The 27,712-nt window shown below is 47.5% G+C and overlaps 1 protein-coding gene across 1 annotated transcript in view; it reads left to right on the plus strand.

Annotated features, from left to right (window-relative positions):
- The window catches only part of klhdc8b (kelch domain containing 8B), a 161,261-nt gene extending 141,867 nt beyond the window's left edge, over positions 1-19,394 (plus strand). The window contains exon 6 of the mRNA XM_086001866.1: positions 13,171-19,394. Within this exon, the coding sequence (XP_085857992.1) occupies positions 13,171-13,367 (197 nt within the window). The 3' untranslated portion in view covers positions 13,368-19,394. The remainder of the gene's footprint in view (positions 1-13,170) is intronic.
- The last annotated feature ends 8,318 nt before the right edge of the window (positions 19,395-27,712 follow it).

Here is a 27,712-nt window from a genome sequence, read left to right on the forward strand (position 1 = left end):
AGTCTCTCTCTCTCTCACATACTCCCAGTCTCTCTCTCTCACACACTCCCAGTCTCTCTCTCTCTCTCACACACTTCCAGTCTCTCTCTCTCTCTCTCACACACTCCCAGTCTCTCTCTCTCTCTCACACTCCCAGTCTCTCTCTCTCTCACACTCCCAGTCTCTCTCTCTCTCTCACACTCCTAGTCTCTCTCACACTCCCAGTCTCTCTCTATCTCTGACACTCCCAGTCTCTCTCTCTCTCACACTCCCAGTCTCTCTCTCTCACACTCCCAGTCTCTCTCTCTCTCTCACGCTCCCAGTCTCTCTCTCTCTCACACTCCCAGTCTCTCTCTCTCTCACACTCCCAGTCTCTCTCTCTCTCACACTCCCAGTCTCTCTCTCTCTCACACTCCCAGTCTCTCTCTCACACTCCCAGTCTCTCTCTATCTCTGACACTCCCAGTCTCTCTCTCTTTCACACACACTCCCAGTCTCTCTCTCTCTCTCACACACTCCCAGTCTCTCTTTCTCACACTCCCAGTCTCTCTCTCTCTCACACACACACACTCCCAGTCTCTATCTCTCTCTCACACTCCCAGTCTCTCTCTCTCTCTCTCTCGCACTCCCAGTCTCTCTCTCTCTCTCACACTCCCAGTCTCTCTCTCTCTCTCTCTCACACACACTCCCAGGCTCTCTCTCTCTCACACTCCCAGCCTCTCTCTCTCTCTCACACACACTCCCAGTCTCTCTCTCTCTCTCTCACATTCCCAGTCTCTCTCTCTCTCTCTCTCACACACTCCCAGTCTCTCTCTCTCTCTCACACACTCCCAGTCTCTCTCTCTCTCTCTCTCTCACACTCCCAGTCTCTCTCTCTCCCCAGTCTCTCTCTCTCCCCCGTCTCTCTCTCTCCCCCAGTCGCTCTCTCTCCCCCAGTCGCTCTCTCTCCCCCAGTCACTCTCTCTCTTCCCCCCAGTCGTCCTCTCTCTTCCCCCCAGTCGCTCTCTCTCTTCCCCCCAGTCGCTCTCTTCTCCCCGCAGTCTCTCTCTCTCTCTCTCTTCCAACAACAACATGCCCTCAAAAAACCCTCGGCACCGCTGGGCACTCCACCTAGTTTTATTTATATATATAATTATTATGTCTGTATGTCCATCTGTCTGTCTGCTATACACTCAAAAGTTATAGAGCGTACCTACACATATGTTATATCAAAAGAAAGCTGATGATCAGGGGAGTGTCATAGGTGTATTTACTTTTTGGTCAGACAAAAATTGTCCGGACAGTATACAAAAAACGTTCAAAAATCCGCTCATTAGCGATTCACCAATCCTACCACTCATTAGCATTGAGTGACATGATGGTTGACCAATTGGGGGGCGTTTCATGGCATTTGTGGACAGGGCCTAATCCTTCAAACTGCCGAGTGGGAGCTGAGCTGAGGTGAGTGGTGGCCCTTAAAGACCAGCCGGGCCTGAAGCGCTGGCGGCCGCCCCTCTTCACCCGCAAAATCTCCCTCCGGCTCTCATCTTTTAGCGGGGGAGAGGCTGCTTTAAATTAGATCGTTCACTCAGTCGTGTCTCTCTTCATCTCTTTTGTTTTTCTTCTCTCTGGCCGGCTGCGCGGGAAAACAGAGAACCACGCGGCCCGAGAGACAGCAAGCAGGGGAGCAGTGGCGAGAGCTCCGGCTCAGCGGATCGGGCGCTCATCAGGGGTCGGCCCGCAACACATCAACCAGAGGAGCGGCGGCTCTCTCGCTCCTCCCCCCCCCCCCTCGCTCTCTCTCCTTCCCCCCCCCCCTCTCTCTCTCTCTCCCGCCGACCTCACAAAATGGCAGTCGCCCTTCTTCACCCGCCGGGCTCTCGCACACGGGAGTCCGGAGCGAAAGGCCTTCGACTGCCGCCCGGCCAACCGGGCCCAAAGGCCCGCCTGGTTAAACATGAGGAACCTCGGGCTTGCTTCTGAGCGATAGGCACCCGGCCTCCCGGTGTCGGACTGACTCCGTTCTGGTACCGAGGTGAGTCGGAGGGAGAGGGAGAGAGAGGGAGGGAGAGAGAGAGAGAGCGGGGAGGGAGGGAGAGAGAGAGAGAGAGAGAGCGGGGAGGGAGAGAGAGAGAGTGGGGAGGGAGGGAGAGAGAGAGGGGCAGGGAGAGAGAGGGGCAGGGAGAGAGAGAGAGAGGGGAGAGAGAGAGAGAGAGGGGGAGGGAGAGGGTGAGGGAGGGAGAGAGAGAGGGGCAGGGAGAGAGAGGGGCAGGGAGAGAGAGAGAGAGGGGCAGGGAGAGAGAGAGAGGGGCAGGGAGAGAGAGGGGCAGGGAGAGAGACAGGGTGAGGGAGGGAAAGTGTGAAGGGGTGGGAGAGGGAGGGAGAGCTCACCTTCTTCCTTCCTTCGGCCGCCGCAATTCAAACTTCCCGCTGACCTCACAAAATGGCGGCCGCCCTTCTTCACCCACTGGGCTCTGAGTCCAGCCCCTTCCCTGGGTGTCTTCCTCTCTTCTCTATCTCCTTCCCTCACTCTCTCCTTCCCTCTCTCTCTCCTTCCCTCTCTCTCTCTCTCTCCTTCCCTCTCTCTCTCTCTCTCTTTCCCTCTCTCTCTCTCTCTCCTTCCCTCTCTCTCTCTCTCTCCTTCCCTCTCTCTCTCTCTCTCCTTCCCTCTCTCTCTTTCCCTCTCTCTCTCTCTCTCTCTCCTTCCCTCTCTCTCTCTCCTTCCCTCTCTCTCCTTCCCTCTCTCTCTCTGTCTCTCTCTCTCCTTCCCTCTCTGTCTCTCTCTCCTTCCCTCTCTCTCTCTGTCTCCTTCCCTCTCTCTCTCTCTCTTTCCCTGTCTCTCTCTCTCTCCTTCCCACACAGACAGACAGACAGACAAACTCATTTATATGCCCTCAAAAAACCCTCGGCACCGCCGGGCACTCCAGCTAGTAACAGATAAAATAATGGAAACCATTCTAAGGAGTCGGCTGAAGGAGTACCTATGCTGCAGTAACTTCATAAGGAGCCATCAACTTGATTCAAAGAGCAAAATTATGCCTGACAAAACTCCTCAGTTACTCTGAGGAAGTTACATATAAACTGGATAGATATGTTGGACTCAGAGAAGTTTTTAAAAGTACCATATGAAAAACTACCTAATAAGCTGAAGTCCTTTGGGTTAAATTTCCCAATCTCCTGTCATAACTTTGGCAGAAGATCAGCGTAAACCCTGCAGAAATGGCACAAACTACTGATTACACCATTTCTCCAGGGTTTCTGTTGAGGTTACACCAGGAGATCGGGAGAACCCCCTCCCCACCCTGAACTTCCAGGTGTACGTGAATCCTGCAGAGAACAAGAGAGTGGATAAGAAGTTGGGTAAAAAAAGAAGACCGAGTGTACTCGAGAGGATTAGCGTCAGACCTGGGGTGAGTTGTACTATACGGTACCGCAGGGGTCAATGTTTGCAGCACCTTTGTTTTTAAACAGGCAGAGTTTTTCTTTCAATGCTAGTGTCAGCTTGAAACATTAACGTCCGACCTTGCAGTTCTTTCTATGTTTCCTGTTTGGTTAGAGGTATAAAATAAAATGCTCTGAGCAAAGATAATAAAAATGCTGGAATTCATTTAATTACTTAATGGAGTTGGTTTGATCTGGACTGGGGCCAGGCCTTTGAGAAAAGGAAAGCTGTGGCCTTTTATCATTAGGCAAAAAAAAATGTCTTCTGCATCCACACAAGCTTGGTGTAGATACCCTTCTATGTGTACTGTCACGCCTGTTATCTCTTGAACAGATATCTAACAGTTCCTAATGAGGCTGAGCATTGTGAAATAGCTCTGTACTTTCAGAAGTGTTGGAAAGTGCCTTAGGCAATGCCGTTCTTCCTGGCTCCCATAACCAGTCCCAAAGAAGGGGTCGGGAACTGTGTTGACTGCAAACACCAAGCACCATTTGTACTGTTGATTGTGATTGATGGCCAAGCAAAATGTGTCTCCATTTGATAATTGTACTTTCTGAAAGTACAAGGCCTGGATTTTCCTGATCGTTGGGGTGGGGTGGGATTTCCAGCTTCCGGGCTAGCCCTGCAGTGGTCCTGCTCCATTTCCCTGGGCCAGGGCTAATTAAGTTTTCTGGGCAGACACCCAGTGCTATGTGTGCCTTCCACTGGGAGTCCAGCATTGCGTGGGAGGGATGTCCTGTGCAGCTGCAGCATCTTAAAGGAGCAGGCCAACAACAGGAGAAATCGGAGCAGCGTTCCAAAGTGTAAAGCCGTGCTGCAAGCAGGTCATAATGGGCAGGGGCTGGAAACCGAAGAAGACCGCAGCCAAAAGTAACTTCTTAAAAATCTGCAGCTTACATACCAAAGCGCTAAAACCTTTGAGTGCCTCTTCCATCCAAGCGCTGTTCTTGGGTGGCGGAGGTAGAGCAGTGACTGAGAGACATGAGCTGTCGGCCAAAGCCCTGCTTCCCACTGTCATTTACATATGGCGGGGGGGGGGGGGGGCAGGCAAACAACAGACGGACCGCTCCGCTTCCAAATGGGAGGATTGGAGAAAAATTTATATGGCCATTTTGAGGAGCGGAGATTTGGTGGGAGGTTTCCCCACCCCATTTTCATCCATTTTCTACCCCGGCACCACCCAAAAATTTGTGGTACTTGAGAGGAAAATCAAGGCCTAGGTTTTCAATATGAAGTTTGGAAAATAGGGGTCGGTGTATGCCGGTGTATGTCAAGAGCGCTGTGCATTCCGCTTTTTATGTTTCAAACTTATTGCAGATACTTTTTGTTGTGTTTTCAGTTAATTCACAGTGCAACGGATCCCTTATTCAGAAAGATCAATTTGTTGTAGCAAGTTCAAACTTGTCTTATTTCACTGATGCATTTAAAATCTGGCACATCAGAACAGCACATCCATTAAGGCTTTGTTTCCCATTTTATACAAAAGAAAATGGATTTATATGCACTATGTGCACTGGCACTGAGCAACCAAGGTAAGAGAGGTTTGATTCCTGGTCTTTGAGAATTTGCTGATCTCACAAGGGACAACAGTGGATATTCCAATTAGCTTCAGTGTGTCTGAACTGCCGTTCAGAAATTTAAGCCAAGATTCTCAATCCTGATATAAAAACAAAATGCTGGAAATACTCAGCAGGTCAGGTAGCATCTGTGGAGAGAGAAACAGAGTCAACGGGCTGGATTTTCATTCAGGAGTCAGGTAGGAGGCGGGACTACAACTTTCGGGGTTGCAGTCCCGCCTTCATCGAGATGTGGCCAATCCACGCGATTTTAACTTGATTGACCTTGTTGAGCCCGCCCAGCGGGCTCAGCAGGCCAATTAAGGGCCACCCGGCAACAGGTGACGTCACAGACTGAAATTTCATCTGTCAAGACGTTTTGACAGATGAAATATCAGCGTTTCACAGCTGTTTGAAGCTGTCAAACACTGACAGTCTTACTTCTAACCTGAGTCCTTCTCCACAGACTCAGTTAGAAATCTCTCCTGCACAGAAAGCTGCAGACTGTCACTTTTGACAGTTCGCAGCCATTCTGCTTTCTGTGCCGGTGAGATGAGGGACTCCCGAGACCTAAAGGAAAGAAGGCTGAAAAGGTAAGAAAAGGTAATTTAAACTTCTTTAAACACTTTAGACACACCAAACACACTTACCTTTACACTCATGCACACATCACTCACCTGAACACCGATATCTCGACCCCTCCAAGTCCTTCAACCCGACGGCCCGCCTCGCAAACTTGGCGTGGTTTGGAGCCGTCGGGAATGCCACACTTCAGCATTAAAAATAGGGATTAGGCTAAAAACTGCCCGTTAACTATCTGTTTACAGGCAGTTAATTGGCACTAATCCCTTCTCGTCTCGGGTAGGCGGGTCCCAGTGCGGGGCGGGTACCCACCTCCTTTGAAACTGGCATGGAGACGGGTTGGGTGCAGGATGGGGTCGGGACCCCTGATTTCGGGATTTTAACCCCCCACATGCCTCCAATCCCGACTCCATGGCCCAATGAAAATCCTGCCCAACGTTTCAGGTCGATGACTGACGAACGGTCATTGACCTGAAACATTGACTCTGTTTCTCTCTCCACAGATGCTGCCTGACCTGCTGAGTATTTCCAGCATTTTCTGTTTTTATTTCAGATTCACAGCATCCGCAGTATTTTGCTTTTGTTTTCTCAATCCTGATCACTGTTCATTGACTGCTGGGTGAGGCCAGGCCCCATATTTGAAATGTCTGCCAACAGCCCCTGTCTGAGCTCATGACAAAAGAATTTGTGTGAGGTGCTCGAGGGCTGTTGCCTCCTCTGCCCCTGCATGAGTTTGCATCTTAATTGAGGATGATTACAGGAGGAAATGGATATATCAAGAGCATCGAACACTCATGCCATCAGCATGGACCAAATGTATTGATATACTCGACACACATCTATTTCGAGGCTAATGATTACATTTGGCATTTTATGGGAATGGTCATGTATGCAACCAGGAAAGTATTTCAGGCATAAATTGTGATCTTTTCCAGTCTGTCTGTCCCCTAATGAGGCTTCAATCTCTACTGTTAATCTCTTATAAGCAGGGCATCTGCACTTGACATGTATGTTTGTTTTCGGAAGGCTCTGGGCTAGAAATTGCCCTCGAGCCCCGGTTGGAGCGCTAAAATTGAAAAGCAGGAAAGGTTAGCGCCTGGCACTAACCTCTTCCAGTCTTTCTAAAATTCCCACTTTTTGCTCCAAGACGGAAGTGGAGTGCTAAATCAAGCGCGCCACTTCCTTCTTGGAGCGCAAGTGCTGGGGGGAAAGTCCGCGACCCGGGGCGCACAGCTCAGCAGCACCACGCACTGGGCTGCGTGGCGCTGACACGTTGCAGGGGCTCTTCCCTGAATTAAAGGGAAGGTCCCCACGCTGCGAACTCTGCAGTTTAGTTAAACGTACCTGCAGCGCGGGGGAGCGGGAGTGCTGCGTGATCAGCCCAGCGCTCAAGCAGAGTGCCGGGCTGACCGATCACGGCACGGACCCCGCGGCCGGAGCAACAAAAAAAATTTTTTCAAAAAAGCCGACATTTATTTCAGGGCGGCCGCCCACCTCACCTTTAACTTCCGCCCCGCGAGCGGCCCCTGCAGCAGTCGCTGCCATCGCCCGGCGCTGCTGCAGGGGGCGAAGGGGAATTTATCTGCCGGGGCGCTAACGGGGCGATGCGCCCGGAGATGACGTCATGGCCTCCAGGCGGATGAGATCAGGGCGCAACCTGGTAGCGCCGCCCCTAACCTCCCGTGGAATTTGGCGGGAGGCGCGGTCAGCGCTGTGGCTGGGTGAAAAGACCTTTGCGCCCCGTTAGTGCCCCCCACGGGAGGCGCAAAGGAGGGGAATTTCTCCCCCTCTGTGTTTGTACTGTGCCATCTAAACAGTTACTTTTCACGTATCATATTTGCAGCAGTTTGTGTGGCTGTGGTTGGCTCCAAATTGTACACAAGATGCTGAAATAATTTCCACGTCCAAACACTGTTGCTAATTTTATACCTTGCTGAATTTGTCTGTTCCATGAATAATACAAAGGCCAACAGACTTTGAAGGCTCAGTACCATAATTAACTTTGACAAGATAAGTACCCTCTGAAGCAGGAGATGAAACCAATGAACTCTTAAGAGGTCAAAACCTGCCTGCCAATTTAACAGCAGCGGGTTGGATGGCGTGCCACGGTGCAGTTGGGAGCTTGATTTAAATTTAATGCTGGCCGGCCAGGTTTCCCAGGGCTCCGGAAACCCGGCAGCTGAATGGAGACGGAGCAGCCGGATCAAGCAGGCAAGTGATTATTATGCACTGCTTGTGAGCCGAGAGGAGCAGGAGTGCTCCCCCCCCCGCCCCGCCCCGCCACCCTCCCTCCCCAACCCCCGCCCCGCCACCCTCCCTCCCTCCCCACCCCCCGCCCCGCCACCCTCCCTCCCTCCCCGCCCGCCACCCTCCCTCCCTCCCCACCCCCCGCCCCGCCACCCTCCCTCCCTCCCCCCCCCCCCGCCCCGCCACCCTCCCTCCCTCCCCACCCCCCGGCCCCGCCACCCTCCCTCCCTCCCCACCCCCCGGCCCCGCCACCCTCCCTCCCTCCCCCGCCCCGCCACCCTCCCTCCCTCCCCACCCCCCGGCCCCCCAAGCAAACCATCTGCCGATTGCAATCGACCGACTCCCCCAATTTCCAAAAACCCATCCCCAAGGGTCCCCGGCTGTGTCCTTCTACCGCTGGCTTTCCCAGCCAGCAGCAGCCAGCCTCTCAATCTGGCCTGCTGTTGGGCGGAAAATTTAATTCAAAAATGATATTGAAGTCCCGCCATTAAATTCGCCCGCAATCTGTGGGAGCGGGAGTGCTGGCCTGTCCCTCCAGAAACATCTTTTAAATGTCTCATTGGCTTCCTTTATAAGAGGGCTGAAAAATCCATCAATTCCTTTTGAAATCTTCAGGGGCCTAGGTTGTTAAAAGTAGGGGGATGAGTTCTACCAGAGGGCGGCTAGCATGCCTGGTCTCACTTGGTGTACTGGTGGGCTGCATGATCCAGCATGTTCCCCTGACCCGAGAGTCTTGTCCCTGGGCCACACCCCTTCTTGAAGCATGGAACCATGTTTGGGACCGACAGAGGTAGACACTAGCGGGGAAAACTAGGACCTGGTTTTCCACCTAATTTCCGACCCCTGTGCCACATGGCAGGAATGTGCTGGAAGGGCAATCGATTTAAAGCCCCTATTTTCATATGTTGGATTTTTTTTTCTGAAGGCAGACATGTGAAACACGTTCCTGAAAACTGAAGGCTAGAAAGAAAAAACTGCAAACATTAGAAGTCAGGAAAAAAAAGTGAAAATGCTGCCAATATGTAGGAGGTCCTTCAGCATCTGGAAAGAGGAACGATGCGTTAACATTTTGGGTGTAGATCCTTCATCAGAACTGGACATTGGGAGATTAATGAGCAAGCCCCACACTCAACTTTTACCTGCTACTCTTCCCCCCACCCCCTCTTCGTTTTGTTCAGTCTCATAAAAGGACTTGCTTTTCTCCCAGTATCCAGTTCTGATGAAGGGGCTACACCCAAAACCTTAACCTACCTTTTCTCCTTCCAGATGCTGATGGAGCTGCTGTGTATTTCCAACGTTTTCTGTCTTAATACCTAAAAACTCAGTACAAAGGCAATGAAGGCAGAATGAAGAACAGAAATTCGACTTGAATACGGTTGCAGCTGTGTCTCTTGAGTCCCTCTCATGTATAGAATATGATGGAAAATACCAGTGATCATGTCATTAGATTCAGCCCAGATAAGAACAAGGCAAAATATAGTGATTTTGAGCTGATTTTAAACCTGTGAGGGTGAAATTAGAATAATAAATTGGGATATATGCAATTCTTTATTTTAACAAAGGTGTTAATTCACATTACAAAAGCATTGGTATGTTCCTTATTAATATTGCAAAAGAGTTTCACATTTTGAGAGGAAAATTTTCCCCACAGAATTGTTTGTTGTTAATTCACACTTCATTTCCACTTTATACCCATAAAAAGCTATTTTTGTCTTGTTACCTAATAAAGCACTCTCCTCTCTCACGCGTTGTCACTTCTTGTGCATCTTACCCAGCAGCATAGAATGTGACATTCATCTGCTGTTAAAAGAATGTGAGCATAATATAATAAATCTGTGCGGGTGAATATGTAATCCAGAGCTGTAGAACTCCTTCCAAATAACCCCCTGGTGCTTATATTTCTTGAAGAAATTCCTGGAAAATTTGGAATTTTGCATTAAATATTGTGCATTCTGGTTAATTTTAAACACTATTTTACTTCACGATTATTCAATCTTTTATCTAAAAAAATTAAGAAAGCATAAGGGACACTTGTGTTGATCCATAAACAACCAGGCCATCACTTTCCCAAAAGATGCCTGAACTCTCACCTTCACAATCGCACTCCTTCATGCTATCCCCCAGTTTACAGAGGCATTATTCACTGGTCAGCACACATGCTCCTTCGAGCCACATTTGAACCAGCAACCTAATGAGTTTGTGTTGCATTTAACATGCTACAGTTCTCCACTCCACCAGCTGAGCTATCGAAGGAACACACGCTTTCCCTCCAATGCCCTCTTCGGTTCACAGATAAAAATTTCCCCTCCAGCCCTTTTAGCTCACAGATGCACCCTCACCCCTTGATCATAAGGTAATTACAGATGAGGAAGGTCATTCAGCCCAGTTTAATTAATCCATCCAAAAAGACCCTGGGGGAAAAATTGAGTTGCGCCCCCTTTGGGGTGCTAACTTCGCCGGGGCACTACTTTTAGAGCCAATTTTCCCAGGTAGCGCCCCGAGAGGGAGGAGGGGCGCTACTGGAAGCGCCCCGCGTCCCTCTTGGGGCACTGCGAGTCAGTATCGCAGCGCTATGTGCCATGGTACTTTACAATCTATATTAACGATTTGGAGGAGGGGACCAAGTGCAAGATATCCAAGTTTGCCAACGATACAAAGATGGGAGGGAAAGCAGTGAGTGAGGAGGACATAAAAAACCTGCAAAAGGACATAGACAGGCTAAGTGAGTGGGCAGAAATTTGGCAGATGGAATATAATGTTGGAAAGTGTGAGGTTATGCACTTTGGCAGAAAAAATCAAAGAGGAAGTTATTATCTAAATGGAGAGAAACTGCAAAGTGCTACAGTACAAAGGGATCTGGGGTCCTGGTGCATGAAACACAGAAGGTTAGTATGCAGGTACAGCAGGTGATCAGGAAGGCCAATGGAATCTTGGCTTTTATTGCAAGGGGGATGGAGTATAAAAGCAGGGAAGTCTTGCTGCAGTTATACAGGGTACTGGTGAGGCCACACCTGGAATACTGCACACAGTTTTGGTTTCCATATTTAAGAAAAGATATACTTGCTCTCGAGGCGGTTCAGAGAAGGTTCACTCAGTTGATTCCGGAGATGAGGGGGTTGACTTATGAAGAAAGGTTGAGTAGGTTGGGCCTCTACTCATTGGAATTCAGAAGAATGAGAGGCGATCTTATCGAAACATATAAGATTGTGAGGGGGCTTGATCGGGTGGATGCGGGGAGGATGTTTCCACTGATGGGTGAGACTAGAACTAGGGGGCATAATCTTAGAATAAGGGGCTGCCCTTTCAAAACTGAGATGAGGAGAAACTTCTTCACTCAGAGGGTAGTAAATCTATGGAATTTGCTACCTCAGAGAGCTGTAGAAGTTGCGACATTAAATAAATTTAAAACGGAGATAGACAGTTTCCTAGCTGATAAGGGAATTAGGGGTTACGGGGAGCGGGCAGGGAAGTGGACGTGAGTCTAGGTTCGGATCAGCCATGATTCTATTGAATGGCGGAGCAGGCCCGAGGGGCCATATGGCCTACTCCTGCTCCTACTTCTTATGTTCTTATTTTAGGCCTTCCCTTCGTAAAGGGGAGGGGCCTTGCTCAGCACGACCCGGGGCCCAGCTGGGCCACCGGAGATCGGAGTGCCAGCAAAAGAGCCCGGCACTCAAGAGAAGTGCCCGGCTCAGGGAGCGCAGCTGGCACTCTGCGGGGGGGCTTCTCAGAAAGTGGGGGATGGCAACGGGGGGGCAGGTGCTGGCAGGTGGCCAGCAACAAAAATGGCCGCCCTGCACCTCGCCTTTAAATAGCACCGCCCCGGCCGCAGGTGGGCCCCCCTGACCCCGTTGGACATAGCGTCCGGCGGTAAGTCAGGGGGCGCTACCGAAGATCGTGAGCGGGGCGCTGTGATGTCATCGCCGGCAGCGCAGCACCGTGGAGCGCTAACGGTTACCACTGCCACTAACCTCTCGCTGAATTTCGCTGGCGGTGCTGGCGGCGCTGCGCCTGGGCGCTAGTTGTTTTGCAGACACAAAGCAACCGAATTTTCCTCCCCCCTATGTCTCCCTCATAGCAGCATTTAATTGTTTCTTAAATGATTCCAGGGTTTTTGCCTCCACTCCTGTATCTGGAAATCCATTCTAAGTATTGATTACTCTTTGTGTGAAGCAGAACCATCTGATATCAGTCTTCAATGTACCTTTTAGTAGTTTGAATCTATGCCCCTTGTCCTACTCTTGTAATTTACAGTGTCAGCTGTGGCTCAGTGGGTAGCACTCTTGCTTGTGAATCAGAAGGTTGTGGGTTCACTCCTGAGACTTGAGCGTAAAAATCTAGGCTAACACTGCAGTGCAGTACTGAGGGAGTGCTGCACTGTCGGAGGTGCTGTCTTTCGGATGAGACGTTAAACCGAGGCCCAGTCTGCTCTCAGGTGGATGTAAAAGATCCCATGGCACTATTTTGAAGAAGAGCGGGGGAGTTATCCCTGGTGTCCTGGCCAATGTTTATCTCTCAACATCAAAACAGTTTATCTGGTCATTATCACATTGCTGTTTGCAGGAGCTTGCTGTATGCAAATTGGCTGCTGCATTTCCTACTTTACAACATTGACTACACTTCAAAGAGTACTTCATTGGCTGTAAAGTGCTTTGGGACATCAGGTGGTTGTGAAAGGCGCTATATAAATGCAAGTCTTTCTTTAATATTTTGGATTTACCTCTTCCATATCCTTAACTATCTTGTATACCTCTATAAGGCCACCTCAGGTGCTTCCTTTCCTGGCTGTAAAGCCCACTTCTCTCCACTATCTCCTCATAACTCAGACCTTTTCCACTAGGGACCAGCCTCATGGCTCTTCTCTGCACTGCTTTCAACACTTGAATGTCTCTCTTGTTTCTTGGTGACCAGAACTGGACTTGACGATCCTTCTACCACTGATTCCAGCTAAAGCTTCTGACACTGCCACTTCCCGCTAGGAGAGGTTCTGTACAGTGCATGGGAATTCCTGATCTATTCCAATACCAGGAATTGTTACTTGTAGCCCACTTGTCGAGAATGTTCTTAGATTGAAGCTGTTTGTAATGTGGAGGTTGAAGAGGTGACAGATATTAAAAATTTAGTAATTTCACTAAAGACACAAAGTTACATATGGTGAAGTTTAGCAGTGATGTTGGATGTCCCTACATTACTGTGAAAATGCACCTTAATCCACATGTGAAAATAGCCCCCTTAACATATAGTGAAATAGAGGTGCGTCATGAGGTTACTGTACAAGGGCTCAGAACTGATGTTGGACCATACCCATACCATCCACACTTCAGGTAATTTTTAAATGGTTAAATGACTAGTTCCTTATTTTTTTTTCATTTCATTTGAATTGCAGGAAACCAGCCGGTGCCACTCGGGTCAGTGGAAGGGTTTAATCCAACCAAGAGGAAATGGGAAAGTCTACCTGCAATGAACACCCCACGCTGCTCTTGTGCCAGTCTCCAAATTGATAACATGTTCTTTGTGATCGGCGGTGTGGCACAGGGACCCAGTAATGCTGTGGAGGCCTTGTGTGACCGAGAGAGCACCTGAACACTGTGAAACTCTGAACCAGTAGCGGTGTGGATCAATAATTACTTAAGAACTTTGAGGCTTCTTGGTCCTGTCAGTGTTGTTTGATGACTCTGGTAAAGAATGTCAGTGATGTCAGTTAAAGCTATTAAAATAACTTTTGTGATACCGAGACACACGAGAAACATTTAAACTCAAGGGTGAGGCTTTCTCTTAGAACTAGTTTAATACTAATTTTGTACTGGTTCAAACCCAATGTAGTAATCCATGGAATTACGGGATACTTTTAGACAGAACAGAAGTGAATATAAAGGTCTCACAGTTCATTTTACTAATTGTGATACTAACGTTCAGTGAAGGACGTACAGCAGTGGCCTCAACAGATTGTATCCAATCACTCATTCTATCGACTTCCCCCATCCAGTCCAAGTGGATGCTTTGTTAACAGAAAGGAAACTTGGGAAAGAATTCCACAGTACTGATGGTGTTCCCCTGTATCCAGCAATAGGTATTGACGTAATAAAACTCACTACGCACTTGGTTTGAGTATAAAGCAAGGCTTTAATCAACTTGTTTCAGAACATGGAGGTCTAGTTGTACTTCACTAGTTCCTTGTCTTACAAAATGTCCTTGGAAAGCTGGGCCCACGCCCGAGTATTTATACTCCTTGGACGGCGCCACCAGCTGGCCGTCCAGCGTTATTTCATGAGTAGTTTCTTAATGATGATGAGATTTATAACAGGTATTATTCTCGTTCCAAAGGATAACCTCTAAAGATTTGAAGTCAAAAGGAAATGTCAAAACCTGGATATATGAATGTGAGGGCCACTTAGCAGCACTCCTATAGGGTCAGAGTTAGCAGTAGGACAGTGAGATTGAGGAGGTTCAAGGATGGTCCCAGTTTAAGGTTGTCATTGGAAAAGTTGCAGGAAGAGTCCGGACAATGATAAGGTAATCAGTGGACTCTTAAGATCTTCCCCAGCAGTTTACTCAATCACAGGTAGAATCTAGTAATTTAACAAACTATTCTAAGTGTACATTAGCTGGCTAGGAATGAGCACAATCCCTGTGAGGTTCCTGTATTAATGCCACATGAAGTGCTGTAAGGTTTTCATAGTAGTGTTGAGCCAGTGTGAGTGCGGTGACATTCCTGTAGTATTGTTCCAACACTGTAAGTGATGTTCCTTTAATAATGTCACATCAGTGTAAGCTTCCTAAAGTAATGTTGCATTAATACAAGTGAAGTCATATAGTTGTGCCACTCAAGCATAAGCACAGAAAATTTCTACAGTACTGCTGCACATAACATAAGCACTGTGAGGCTCCTATAGTAGCAACGTATCCTGTGCAAGCACTATAATGTTCTAACAGTAGTCCTACATCAGTTTAGATTCTGTAAGGCTCTTGGACTGCTAAGCCACCAAGTGCTGTGAGGTCCCTGTGGCAGTGCAACACCATTGTACACAAGGTTCCTTTACTTGGTACCGAATCAGTGCAAGTGCTGTGAGTTTCCTGGAGTGGTGTCACACAGTAGAAGTGATTTCCCTATAGTGGCGCCACATTTGTGAAATTTGTACAGTAGTGCTGCATTAATGCTAACATTTTATGGTTTCTGTACTAGTATTGAAACAATATGGGCACTGTGAGATTCCCAGTACAGTAGTATTATTACCAGTGTAAGATCCTATAGTACCATTGGTACCACTACAGGACAAGTTCGTATTGTGGCACTGGAAGTAAAGATTCTAAAGTATGGTTCCACCAGTGTGAACCATATTATGCCCCTATTTAAGCTACAACTTTCACATCAAAATTTACATGCGGAACAGCACAAATAGAACCACGGTACAGAGCCTCAGACTCCTGCTCTGTTCTAGCTCCATTGCCTCCACCATTACCCACCTAGGGTCTTGAATTGGAGTAATTAATTGGCTCCAGTATAAAATACTGAAACAACACAACCTACAGAATCCAATCCAAGATGCTCGCCTATTCAGAATAGTACCCCAGGTGTCAGAGAAAGCTGGAGTGCCTGATTGTTTTTAAACAGTGTAACCTGACTGGGGTCAGTGAGCTGGCATTATGTAATGTGTCTCACATGTGCCAGCAGGTTAGTACATAACAGGGGCAATGATTTTCTGAAGAAGTGCCACATTGGCACAAGGAATATTAGACAGTATTGTTCTAAATCAATGTAAGGGAGGTTCCTTTGTAAGGCTATGTTGTTGCTTTTCAATTACTGTGAATCTCCTTTAACAGTATTACTGTAGTGGTTCATGTACAAGTGTTGCCCAGTGATTTTCCGATAGATAATCACCCCAGTGCAATATCAGTGCCCTTCTTATGGTGGTCTTGCTCCAGTGTAAGTGATGTTCTTATAGACCTGTACCCCAGTGCAACTGCAGCGAACTTCCTATAGTAAAATTGCATCAATATGATCACTATGGGGTTCCATTAGTAGTGCTACAACAATATCATTGAGATATCTATTAGACTGTTGCACAAGTGTAAGAAATGTGAATTATGTTGCCCCATTGTGAGTGTGGTAATATTGTTACTTTAGCACAGCACAAAATGCAAGTCAGGTTCCAATAATAATGCCACACCAGTGTAATCGATAGGATATTTTAGTTGTGTTACAACAGTGTCAATGAGGTTCCTATAGTGATGCCACGCCAATGTGAGTTACGCTCCTTCAGTAGTGTTGCACCAAATGGAGCAATGTGAGTTTCCTATTGTAGTGCAAGTTTCTGTTAACCAAGCATATGTGAGCACCCTAAGGGGTGGCATCAGTGTAAGTGAAGTGTGAGGTAACTATTGTAGCAAATCAGTGTGAGTGAGGGGTGTTTACAGTAGTGTAGCATTCGTTTTCTCTAGAAGTGCCATTGAAGTGTTGGTAGCATTGGATTGTTACGGACACTATAATTTTCCTATAGTTATATATCTCCACTTTAGGTTTCTTACAGTTAAATCACCCCAGTTCAAGTGAGCATCCTGCAAAACAACACTGTGATCTCCTAATGTAGTCCACACACAGTTGGAGTGAGGTTCCTATAGTATTGCCACACCAGTATGAGTGAGATTGCTGTAATTGTGTTGCCCCGGTGTAAGTAAAGTTCTTACAGTACTGCTGCACCAGTTTGAATGCCATGAAGTTCCTATAGTAGTGCCAAATCACAATACATGAGTCCTATGATAATGCCACTCAGTACAAATATGTGAGGTTCATATACTAATGATGCACTACAATAAATGAGGACCCAATACAAATATGTTTTCAGTCCTCAACAAAGGCCTGAGCTTCATCCCCTTACGCCCCCACCTGAATGAATTTCGAGCTCGGCACGATGCTGAGCTCTTCTTCCGTCGCCTTCGTCTCCGTGCCCACTTCTTTGGCCAGGAGTCTTCCCCCCGCACGGCTGATCCTTTCTCCCGCTTTCTAAATTCTCGTTCTACTTGGACCCCTCCCTCTGGCCTTCTACCCTCTCTAGATCTTTTCATTGCTAACTGCCGACGTGACATCGGCCGTCTCCATTTCTCTGCTCCCCTCACTCACTCCAACCTAACTCCCTCTGAACTTGCAGCACTCCATTCTCTCCGATCCAACCCTAACATTATCATTAAACCTGCTGATAAGGGTGGTGCTGTTGTTGTTTGGCGAACCGACCTCTACCGTGCGGAAGCTGAATGCCAACTCTCCAACACCTCCTCCTACCTCCGCCTGGACCATGACCCCACTAGCAAACATCAAGCCATTGTTTCCAAGTGTGTCACTGACCTCATCTCCTCTGGAGATCTTCCCTCCATGGCCGCCAACCTCATAGTCCCCCAACCCCGCACAGCCCGCTTCTACCTCCTTCCCAAGATCCACAAACAGGACTGCCCTGGTAGACCCATCGTTTCAGCCTGTTCTTGCCCCACGGAACTTATCTCTTCCTATCTCGACTCTATTTTTTCTCCCTTTGTCCAGTCTCTTCCCACCGACATTTGCGACTCTTCCGACGCCCTCCGTCACTTTAACAGTTTCCAGTTTCCTGGCCCCAACCGTCTCCTTTTCACCATGGACGTCCAATCCCTCTACACCTCCATCCCCCACCAGGACGGCCTTCGGGCGCTCTGTTTCTTCCTTGAACAGAGGCCCAACCAGTCCCCATCCACCACCACCCTCCTCCGCCTGGTTGAACTTGTTCTCACATTGAACAACTTCTCCTTTGACTCCACTCACTTCCTCCAAATTAAAGGTGTTGCTATGGGAACCCGCATGGGCCCTAGCTATGCCTGCCTGTTCATGGGACATGTGGAACATTCTTTGTTCCAGTCCTACTCAGGTCCCCTCCCTCACCTCTTTTTCCGGTACATCGATGACTGTATTGGTGCCATTTCCTGCTCTCGCCCTGAACTGGATAAGTTCATTCACTTTACTTCCAATTTCCACCCTGCCCTCACCTTCACATGGTCCATCTCCGACTCTTCCCTTCCCTTCCTTGACTTCTCCGTCTCCATTTCTGGCGATCGGCTTTCAACAAACATCTACTACAAGCCCACCGACTCCCACAGCTACCTGGACTACACTTCCTCCCACCCCGCTTCCTGTAAGGACTCTATTCCTTTCTCCCAGTTTCTCCGTCTCTGCCGCGTCTGTTCTGACGATGCCACCTTCCATACTAGTGCTTCTGACATGCCTTCCTTTTTCCTCAACCGAGGATTCCCCTCTACCGTGGTTGACACGGCCCTTGACCGTGTCCGTTCTATTTCCCGCACTTCTGCTCTCACCCCTGCCCCTCCCTCCCAGAACCACGATAGGGTTCCCCTTGTCCTCACCTTTCACCCCACCAGCCTCCACATTCAACGGATCATCCTCCGCCATTTCCGCCACCTCCAACGTGATCCCACTACCAAACACATCTTCCCCTCACCTCCCCTTTCAGCATTCCGAAGGGACCGCTCCCTCCGTGACACCCTAGTCCACTCCTCAATCACCCCCAACAGCCCTGCTCCTTCACCTGGCACCTTCCCGTGCAAGCGCAAGAGATGCAACACCCCTTTTACCTCCCACTGTCCAGGGGCCCAAACACCCCTTCCAGGTGAAACAGCGATTTACTTGTACTTCTTGCAATTTAATATACTGTATTCGCTGCTCACGATGCGGTCTCCTCTACATTGGGGAGACCAAACGCAGATTGGGCGACCGCTTTGCGGAACACCTCCGTTCAGTCCGTAAGGGTGACCCTGAGCTTCCGGTCGCCTGTCACTTTAATTCACCGCTTCACTCCCACTCTGATCTCTCTGTCCTCGGGCTATTACATTGTTCCAATGAAGCTCAACGTAAGCTCGAGGAGCAGCACCTCATATTTTGATTGGGCACTTTACAGCCTGCCGGACTCAACGTTGAGTTTAACAATTTCAGATAATTATCCCTGCCCCCATTTTTCATGCAGTATGATTTTTGCCATTCCCATTTGCAACATTTTATCTTTCCTGCCTCTTACAAAAGTACAGGATGTTCTATTTCTTCCTCCCCTCCTAACCACCGCCCCCCCCACTGTCTCTGCACCTGCTTAATATCTGTTACATCTCCAGCTTTTTCCAGTTCTGATGAAGGGTCCCAGACCTGAAACGTTAACTCTGTTTCTCTCTCCACGGATGCTGCCTGGCCTGCTGAGTATTTCCAGCATTTTCTGTTGTTATTACAAATATGTTTTCCTTTATCTTGCTCCTGCAAGCTTGAATGAGAGCTTGCACTTAAAGAGGGGCTGACAAGAACTTGTAAATTTCAGGTTTAGCTGTAGGAGCAATGAACAACTAACACAAAACCTCTGACATTTACAGAAATATGAACACAAACAATAAAAAGGCAAATAGTCTTTGGCTAAATAAACTGTTTTAATTGTGTTTCTTCTTTGTTCATTATACATTGTGCATCAACCTAATATCCAACAGTGGAGAAGGGTAATCACAGGAGCACTGTTTCTTTCAGACTTTGTAAGTTACAGTGGTGTAACCTTCCCTTCCTGCATTATCTAAGTATTAAAGCATAAATTATCTGTTCCTTCTTTTGCACTATCAATTTAATTTACAGCACTGTGTGGTTGTATCAAACCAAATACAAAAGTTCTCTCATTACAGTACAATATCACAGTGTTATTCCAATGAGTGTTTCATTCCATTAAGCCACTTGGTCAAGTGTTACATTTCAGTAGATACAGCCCTATTGTGATTGTGTATTTTTTACTTTAACTCTGTGCTGTAAAGTCTAGGCCTAATTTAAGGAAGGGAACCAGCTACTCCTACGTGGTCTAGCCAAATGTGACTCCAGTCCCACACGACATGGTTGATTCTTAATGCCCTCTAAAGTGGTCCAACAAGCTACTCAGTTGTGCAAACAATCGCTACTTGAAGATCCATCACCACTTTCTCAGTGCAACTCAGGATGGGCGATATGTGCGTCCCTGTCACTTGTTACCCACATCCTGAGAGCAAATTTTAAAACGGGGTTAAAATTTGTGTGATTTATTATTGGATCTTTCCATTTATTGATGTTTCAGGTGCCTATCTGTGAGACACAGTTGACTCACTATCACATTGTTCCCCATTGTGTACCCACTATCATATCGCTCCCCACTGTGTACTCTTTATCACATTGTACCCCCCTTCATTCCCTCTATTACACTGTTTCCCATTTTATATCCTCTATCACACTGTTCCTTATGGCATACCCTCTATCACCTAGTTCCCACTATATACCATCAATCACATCGCTCTCCAATGTGTACCCTGTATCACACTCTTAGACACTGTGAGCCTATACTACATTGTTGGCTACTGGGTACTCTCAGTTGCACTGTCTCACTCTCTATATTCTCTCTTGTACAGTTCACTCCTTGCCTTTACATTGCACTGTTTTCCAATACCTTCCCTCAGTCCCACTGTTTCCATTTTACATCCTCTAATACTGTCCTAATGTGACAATATTGAAATAATTAAATGTGTAAGAGCTCTGGTAGGATTTGAAACTGCCAAACACGTCCTCCAAGAGAATACTGATTGTTTTGGGGCTTATAGTATTTATAGGTTTGACAGGAAGAGCTGTCAAACCTATAAATACTATAAGCCCCAAAACATCACTAAAACTTCAAATACATTTTTTAAAAAACCACATTTTTAAAATGACTATAAATTACATGAAATAACTATTTTAAACAATAACTTAAATTTTTGAAAAAATTAATTACATTTTCTAATGGGGCTAAAAGTAAACTTACCTTTCTTTAAAGTATTTAAAAATAATAAACCTGTGGAAAAAATGTTTTAATTTGAATTAATTCACCACTTACCTTGTTAAAAGCAGGCCTTGCGCCTGCTTTTTAAAAGTGTAACTGCTGGAGACTTACCCTCCCGGAGAAACCTGCAAAAAAAACGTAAGTTCGATGCACACGTGCTGCCTCTCCGGCGCACGTGTTCCACCTGTCAACCCCTTTTTTCCCGCGCATGCGCAGTGCATGCACGAAACTGTTGTGTCGGTACCTTTCTACCTAGACACAATTTAGGACTCAGAACTCAGAGATTCAAACATGAAGTGCTTTATTGGAAGGAAAGGAAGTTCTGGAAAGTTCCGATCAAAGAGAGCTAAACTTAACCGAGAACACCCAACCATTTATCTCCTGTGACAGCGCCACCACAGGTGGGAGGAGAACACACAATAGAGCACACAATACATAACATTTCCTCCCCTCTTAAATGGAAGGTCCACATTATTCCTCAACAGGTAAGTTACTTTCAATGCAGTCAACTAACCAAGGGTAGAGGTAGACTGCCTCAAACCCTGACTTTACTCTGCCCCAGTCTTGTGGGTAAGTCGCTAAGCCTACAGATAATAATAATAATAATAATAATTCAACTTTATTGTCATTGCACAAGTACATGAACAACGAAATGTGATCTTGCAAGCTCCCATGACTGGGAGAAGCAAAGCCGCTGCGTCGGTCTGCGCTGCCATTCCACTTCCACCATTCCTCCTGTCCGACAATCTTCAGCCCAACACCCGGGCCTGCTCACCAGCTGCTCCTCCTTCCGTGACCTTCTCACCAACCACCCCTCCTCGGGGCTCCTTCTGTGACCTTCTGTACCTGGTCTTCCCTGATGGTCACCTCTCCAGGTACTAACCAGGCCTGGCTCTGCTTAGCTTCCAAGCCTTGCCAGTGACCCTGTCCCTAGTCCCAGGAACAGGGCTCCAAGCGTCTTGGAGGCCGCCACTCTCTGACAGGATACCGGCGGTCATCGCTGGCTTCCACAGCAGTAGGTATTGACACAGGCCTAGATGGAGAAGGTGCCTGTGTCAGTTGAAAGTCAGGAGTTTGCACAGGTGGAACAGTCTCTTTGACTTTCTGTATTGGAGAAGAGCACTGTGGCCAGGGATGCTGGTTTGCGGTATCATCCGGAAACAGTTCAGGCCAACCAGCTGTTGGAGCCTCTGTGGCTGTCTCTGCTCCTAGCAACAGTTGATCTGTGTGTCTTCTCCAGACGACGTCCTCAGCAGTCTCAACCGTGTAAGACACAGGGCCCGTCTGCGCGATCACCGTAGCAGGAACCCATTTCGGTCCAGTGTTGTAGTATCGAGCTAGGATGTGCTCTCCCGGATGAAACCGTCTCTCCTTGGCTCTTTTCTCTCTCTTTTCAACTTGAGCTTGTTTTTGACGATGGACAACCTGCTCTGCCCTTGGAGGTTTGAGTAAGTCAAAACTTGTCTGCAACTGCCTCTTCATCATGAGCGAAGCGGGGGAAGTTTTGGTTGTGGCATGCGGCTCATTCCTGTAGGACAACAGGAAGCTGTTCAGACGTTGGTGGATTGAGCCCTGACCTTGCGATGCCTTCAAGGCGTGCTTCGAAGTTTGCACGAACCTTTCTGCCTGGCCATTAGTAGAGGGATGATAGGGCGCGGACCTGATGTGTTGGACACCATTCACATGCAGGAAGGTTGCAAACTCCTGTGATACAAATTGTGGACCGTTGTCACTTACGAGTTGTTCCGGTGAGCCATAACGGCTGAACATCTCACCAAGTTTCTCAATTGTTTTCTCTGCCATGGTAGACCTCATCACAGCGACCTCCGGCCACTTGCTACGAGCATCTACAACCACCATAAACATCTTCTCTTCGAAAGGACCGACGAAGTCCACATGTACTCGCTGCCACACTTCTGCAGGCCAATCCCAGGGGTGTAGGGTTGCCAGCTGTGGAACATTCCGGACCCTTTGACATGGGGAACATGTTTTGGCTTTTTCCTCAATATTCCCATCGAGACCTGGCCACCAGAAGTAGCTTCTTGCCATTTCCTTCATACGAACCATCCCACTGTGGCCTGTATGAAGTTGTTGCAGTATAGGTTCCCTCAGAGGTGGCGGAATGATGACACGGCGTCCCCAAAGAAGACAACCTGCCTGGACGGAGAGCTCCTTTTTGAAACGTAAGGTTTCAAACTAGGAGAATCTCCTATAGCTCTCCCTCGAATGACATCGTCCATTACCTCAGACAGGACTGGATCGTTGCAGGTGTACCTTCGCACCTGAACTGCAGTGACAGGTGCTCCCTCCACTTGTTTAAAGTAGAAGATGTCTATCTGATGAGGCTCTGGGGGAGTAACAGGCAAGGGTAGCCTCGAGAGACCGTCTGCGTTGCCGTGCAAGTCTGATTTGCGATATTTGATGTCGTATGTGTGTCCTGACAACAGTAAAGCCCACCTTTGCATCCTGCTTGCAGCGAGAGACGGAATTTCGGTGTGGGGCCCGAAGATTGAAGTCAATGGACGGTGGTCCGTCAGGAGTGTGAACCTTCTCCCAAACAGGTACTGATGAAATTTTCAAATTGCAAAAACGATTCCCAAGACCTCGCGCTCGATCTGCGCATAGTTACTCTCGGCCTTGTTCAAGGTGCGTGATGCGAAGGCGATAGGTTTCTCTTCACCCGAAGGCATGATGTGGGATATGACTGCTCCCACACCATATGGTGATGCGATGCATCACATGCTAGCTGCACGGGTAGCTTTGGGTTGAAGTGTGTCAGGACCTCCGATTTCAGCAATGCTTTCTTTGCTTGGGCGAAAGCTTCGTTGCACAGTTCAGTCCATTTCCATGTTTTGCCTTGACATAGCAACTGATGTAACGGCTTCAGCAATGTTGCTAAGTCTGGAATAAACTTCCCATAGTAGTTAAGTAGCCCCATAAATGAATGTAACTGGCTCACATTCTGGGGTGCTAGGGCCTCCACGATTGCCTTGACCTTTGACGGCGTCTTATGCAGGCCAGTAGCGTCAATCACATGCCCCAGGTACTCAACTCAAGACTGAAAGAATTCACATTTGTCTTTACGAACTCTGAGTCCGTACTCTTTCAGTCGTTGTAGTGTCGCATCCAAGTTCAGAAGATAATCCTCCTCATTTGTCCCAGTGACAAGGATGTCGTCCAGGTAGCACTGGATTCCTGGCAGTCCACTCAAAATCTGATCCATTGCCCTTTGGAATAGAGCAGGGGCCGACGTAATTCCAAACAGAAGGCGGCAGTATCTGTATAGCCCCTTGTGTGTCACAATTGTCAGCAGCTCCTTTGATTTGTCATCGACATGCATTTGTAGATAAGCCTGGCATAAGTCTATTTTGCTGAACTTTTGCCCTCCGGCCAGGCCTGTAAAAAGATCCTCAATGAGGGGAAGAGGGTACTGTTCCGCAGACAGCACCGGGTTAATAGTCACTTTAAAATCCCCGCAGATTCGAACAGATCCATCCTTTTTCAGGACAGGAACAATGGGTGTGGCCCATTTGCTCACGCTCACAGGCTCCAGGACTCCATTCTCGACTAAGGCCTCCAAGTTAGCCTCAACTTTTGGCCTAATTGCATAGGGTACAGGTCGGGCTTTGTGAAACTTCGGCTTGCTGTCAGGTTTAATGTCCAGTCTCACGCTGATCTTTTTCATGCTCCCAAGTTCCCCATTGAAGAGTTCTGCATGTTTGTTTAACACTGCAGTCAGACCTGACTCCCCTTTTGACATCATGCGGACTGCAGGCCAGTCCAGCGTGATTTTCTCTAGCCACGCACGTCCCAGTAGCGATGGGTAATTTCCCTTTACCACATATAGTGGCAGTTTTGCAGTCTGTCCGTTCAATTTAACTGTCACCTCAATGATGCCTCTCATGGCCACAGGTTCACCGGTATACGTCTTTAGCACAATGTTTGTTGGCTGAAGGGTAAGATGCTTTAGCATTTTGTTGTAGACAGTGTCTGAAACAAGGGACACAGCCGCGCCTGTGTCCACCTCCATCCGCACTGATTGTCCCTCCACCAGTGGTGATACCCAGTAGCCATTTGAATCACCTGCAACCGTCAGTATGTGCACCTCTTCCTCCTCAGAGGTGTCGCTCCCCTCTGTTTTGCTTGTTCCATCATACTGCACTGAATGAACACTCTTTTTCCTCTCTTGTCCAAATACAGACATTTTGCTTCCATGCTTCCCAGCTCTGTCTGTTCGTTTTTTACCTCTACAGGCGCGTTCAATGTGACCCTTTTTGCCACAATTTCGGCATTCCAGCTCCGTACACCAGCAGTCATTAGCGTGATGGCCCGTTTTCCCACAACGGTAACATGTGCCGTTCTGCGCACCTTTAGGCTCAGACGACACCTTGTGAACTCTCCCTGTTGAACTCAACTGGTGAGCCTCCTTTTCCACCATCTCCATGGAGACACTAACTTCAATGGCCTTTTCAAGAGTAAGGTTGTCCTCAGTAAGAAGGCACTTCTGTGTGGCTGCATTTTGCAGACCACACACGAGTCTGTCTCTAATGGTGTCCTTCAGCACCTCCTTGAACTCGCAGTGTTCTGACAACCTTTTTAAAGCAGCAATAAACATCGTCACTGATTCCTCCTCCTCTTGATTCCGTTTGTGAAATCTAAATCTCTCAGCAATAACCAAAGGTTTTGGTGAAAAATGTGCTCCAAGAATTTCCATTAGTTGCTTATATGTTTTAGTTCCTGGCTTATCTGGTTGCACGAGGCTGCGAAGTAAATTGAATGTCTTCAGCCCAATTACACTCAAAAAGGTAGGCACGACCTTTTCATTTGCCACCGCATTCGCCAATACAAAATAGTCAAAACGTTCCGTATATGCGCTCCATTGCTCCCCATTTTCATCAAAATCACCGATGTTTCCTAATATAGTAGCCATTTCACGTTTCAAATTAAAATTTCTGTTTACTCACTGCACCCGTCTCTGTTCCGAGTGTTTTGTAGTCGAAAACAAGAAAGTTCCCACAAAACAGATTCATCCAATCCTCGTCGCCACTTGTTGTGTCGGTACCTTTCTACCGAGACACAATTTAGGACTCAGAACTCAGAGATTCAAACATGAAGTGCTTTATTGGAAGGAAAGGAAGTTCTGGAAAGTTCCGAACAAAGAGAGCTAAACTTAACCGAGAACACCCAACCATTTATCTCCTGTGACAGCGCCACCACAGGTGGGAGGAGAACACACAATAGAACACAATACATAACAGAAACCGGCACTTTCGTTGGGCCTACGCGTGAGTACCCTGTGCGTACTCATGTGTTGGGACCTGAATTTCTGGGCCAATATGCTAACCATCTGTAATACAGCAGTTAGCAGAGAGCGATAGCTATCCTGTTGGCTAGTGCCCACAAACAGTGCGCTGTTTATATATTCCCTGCTCCATCCACAGCTGCTACATAGCTATCACTGTAGCTTTGGGAAGGGGGAACATGTAGGAAATACAGTGAGTAGCACTCGGAATATCCAGCCTAGAATGGAGCCAAGCAATTGTCACTTTACATGAATTGGACATTTAGAAGAATTCCTGGAGAGATCAGGCCATGGTAAAGGTGGCATTACCCATGTGAAATTTATAAGAGAACAAACAAAATCATTTCAGAATCCTGTTCCTGCACCGATAGGGTGAAGAGAAATCTGAATCCTAAACCGACATAGGGCAAAAAGTTCGACTCCTGTGCTGATAGATTTTTATTCAATAAGTGTGCAGCCAGTTTGTAATGTGTGAACGTTACCACATGTGAATATGTCAATTATCTAGGCTCGGCACTTGACTAACTCATTCCAGCTCAATCCATTCTACCCAGACTGTTTGGTACGGATGACTAGCTGCACGAACAGCTATTGTGAAATCATGGATGTGACCTGAAGTCGTGGCTGGTGATTCTACTGCGTGATGCACAAGCTCCTTCAGGGAACATCGACAATGACACTCAGAAGAACAAGAGGGTCAGTTATTGAGAGGGCACATGGAATGCTGAGAGCACGGTGTGGTTGCCTGCACAGAAAGAAGGTTGCTGTTTAGCAGGACCCATTCAATGCCTGCAAGGTCTTCATTGTATGTTGTTTACTGCACAAATTAGCCATGCAGAATGCTATCAGTACGATCTGCTGGTGGAAAGAAGCTGCCACTGAAGATGCTGAGTTACAACAAACCTGTTTACGCAGGCAATGCAGCACATGTGTGCACAGACATCAGTTTACAATCTATTTCCCTTTGCTCACTTATTGATAAGATCACAATAGCGAAATCTTATAGTTAGAAAAACTTTATTGAAAATAATCTAGATAACAGGTACACCAATCACTGAGCAGAATATCACAGATTATCTTAATCAATAGGCGATATATTTTGAAATTAGCCAACTGCCTTGATAGAACGAATAATACTCTGATCTCTGGAGGAGACACGAGGAAAGTAATGCACTATCACAGAAGGACAGACAAAATGAGTAACAGTGATTTCTGAGAGCTAGACAGGTTGGGTCACAGCTGAACGGAAAGGGTAGTTAATATCATGATCATAATGCGACAGATAGAAAGTGTAATATACTGACCTATAAAGAACAGATAGGGTGGATAATATACTGGTCAGACAAAGACCAACATAATGGCAATATTACTTATATAAGGGGAACAGATAGCAAAGAGTCCATTGGAGTAGAGTCACAATCTACTTTATTATTGGAACATAAAGAGTATAATTTCACCCACCCCTTTTCCAGTATCGTTATTTGGGTTCCCAGGCCAGATACCACTTCACAAGGAAGAATGCAAGTAGCTGAGCTGCTCACAGGATCTGCCAATGCTGCTGGAGTTGGATGCAAAGAAATGCACCAGAATCACCCTGGTTGACTCTCCCTAATTTGCTCCCTCTGATGGCATGGCTGAGACTGGGAACTCGAAACTGAATCAGCAACCTGCTTCCTAACAGATTGAGGTGCTGCGTGGTTGTACCATCAGTCTGCTGCACCACTGCCATCACAGAATGCAGGAGCATATGTTTGGATGGATGGTTGTAGCATCTTACTGACCAG

This window comes from Somniosus microcephalus, chromosome 11, assembly GCF_052327205.1.
Source record: "Somniosus microcephalus isolate GS21.2 chromosome 11, FLI_Smic_1.0, whole genome shotgun sequence".
In the NCBI taxonomy this organism is placed as follows: domain Eukaryota; kingdom Metazoa; phylum Chordata; class Chondrichthyes; order Squaliformes; family Somniosidae; genus Somniosus; species Somniosus microcephalus.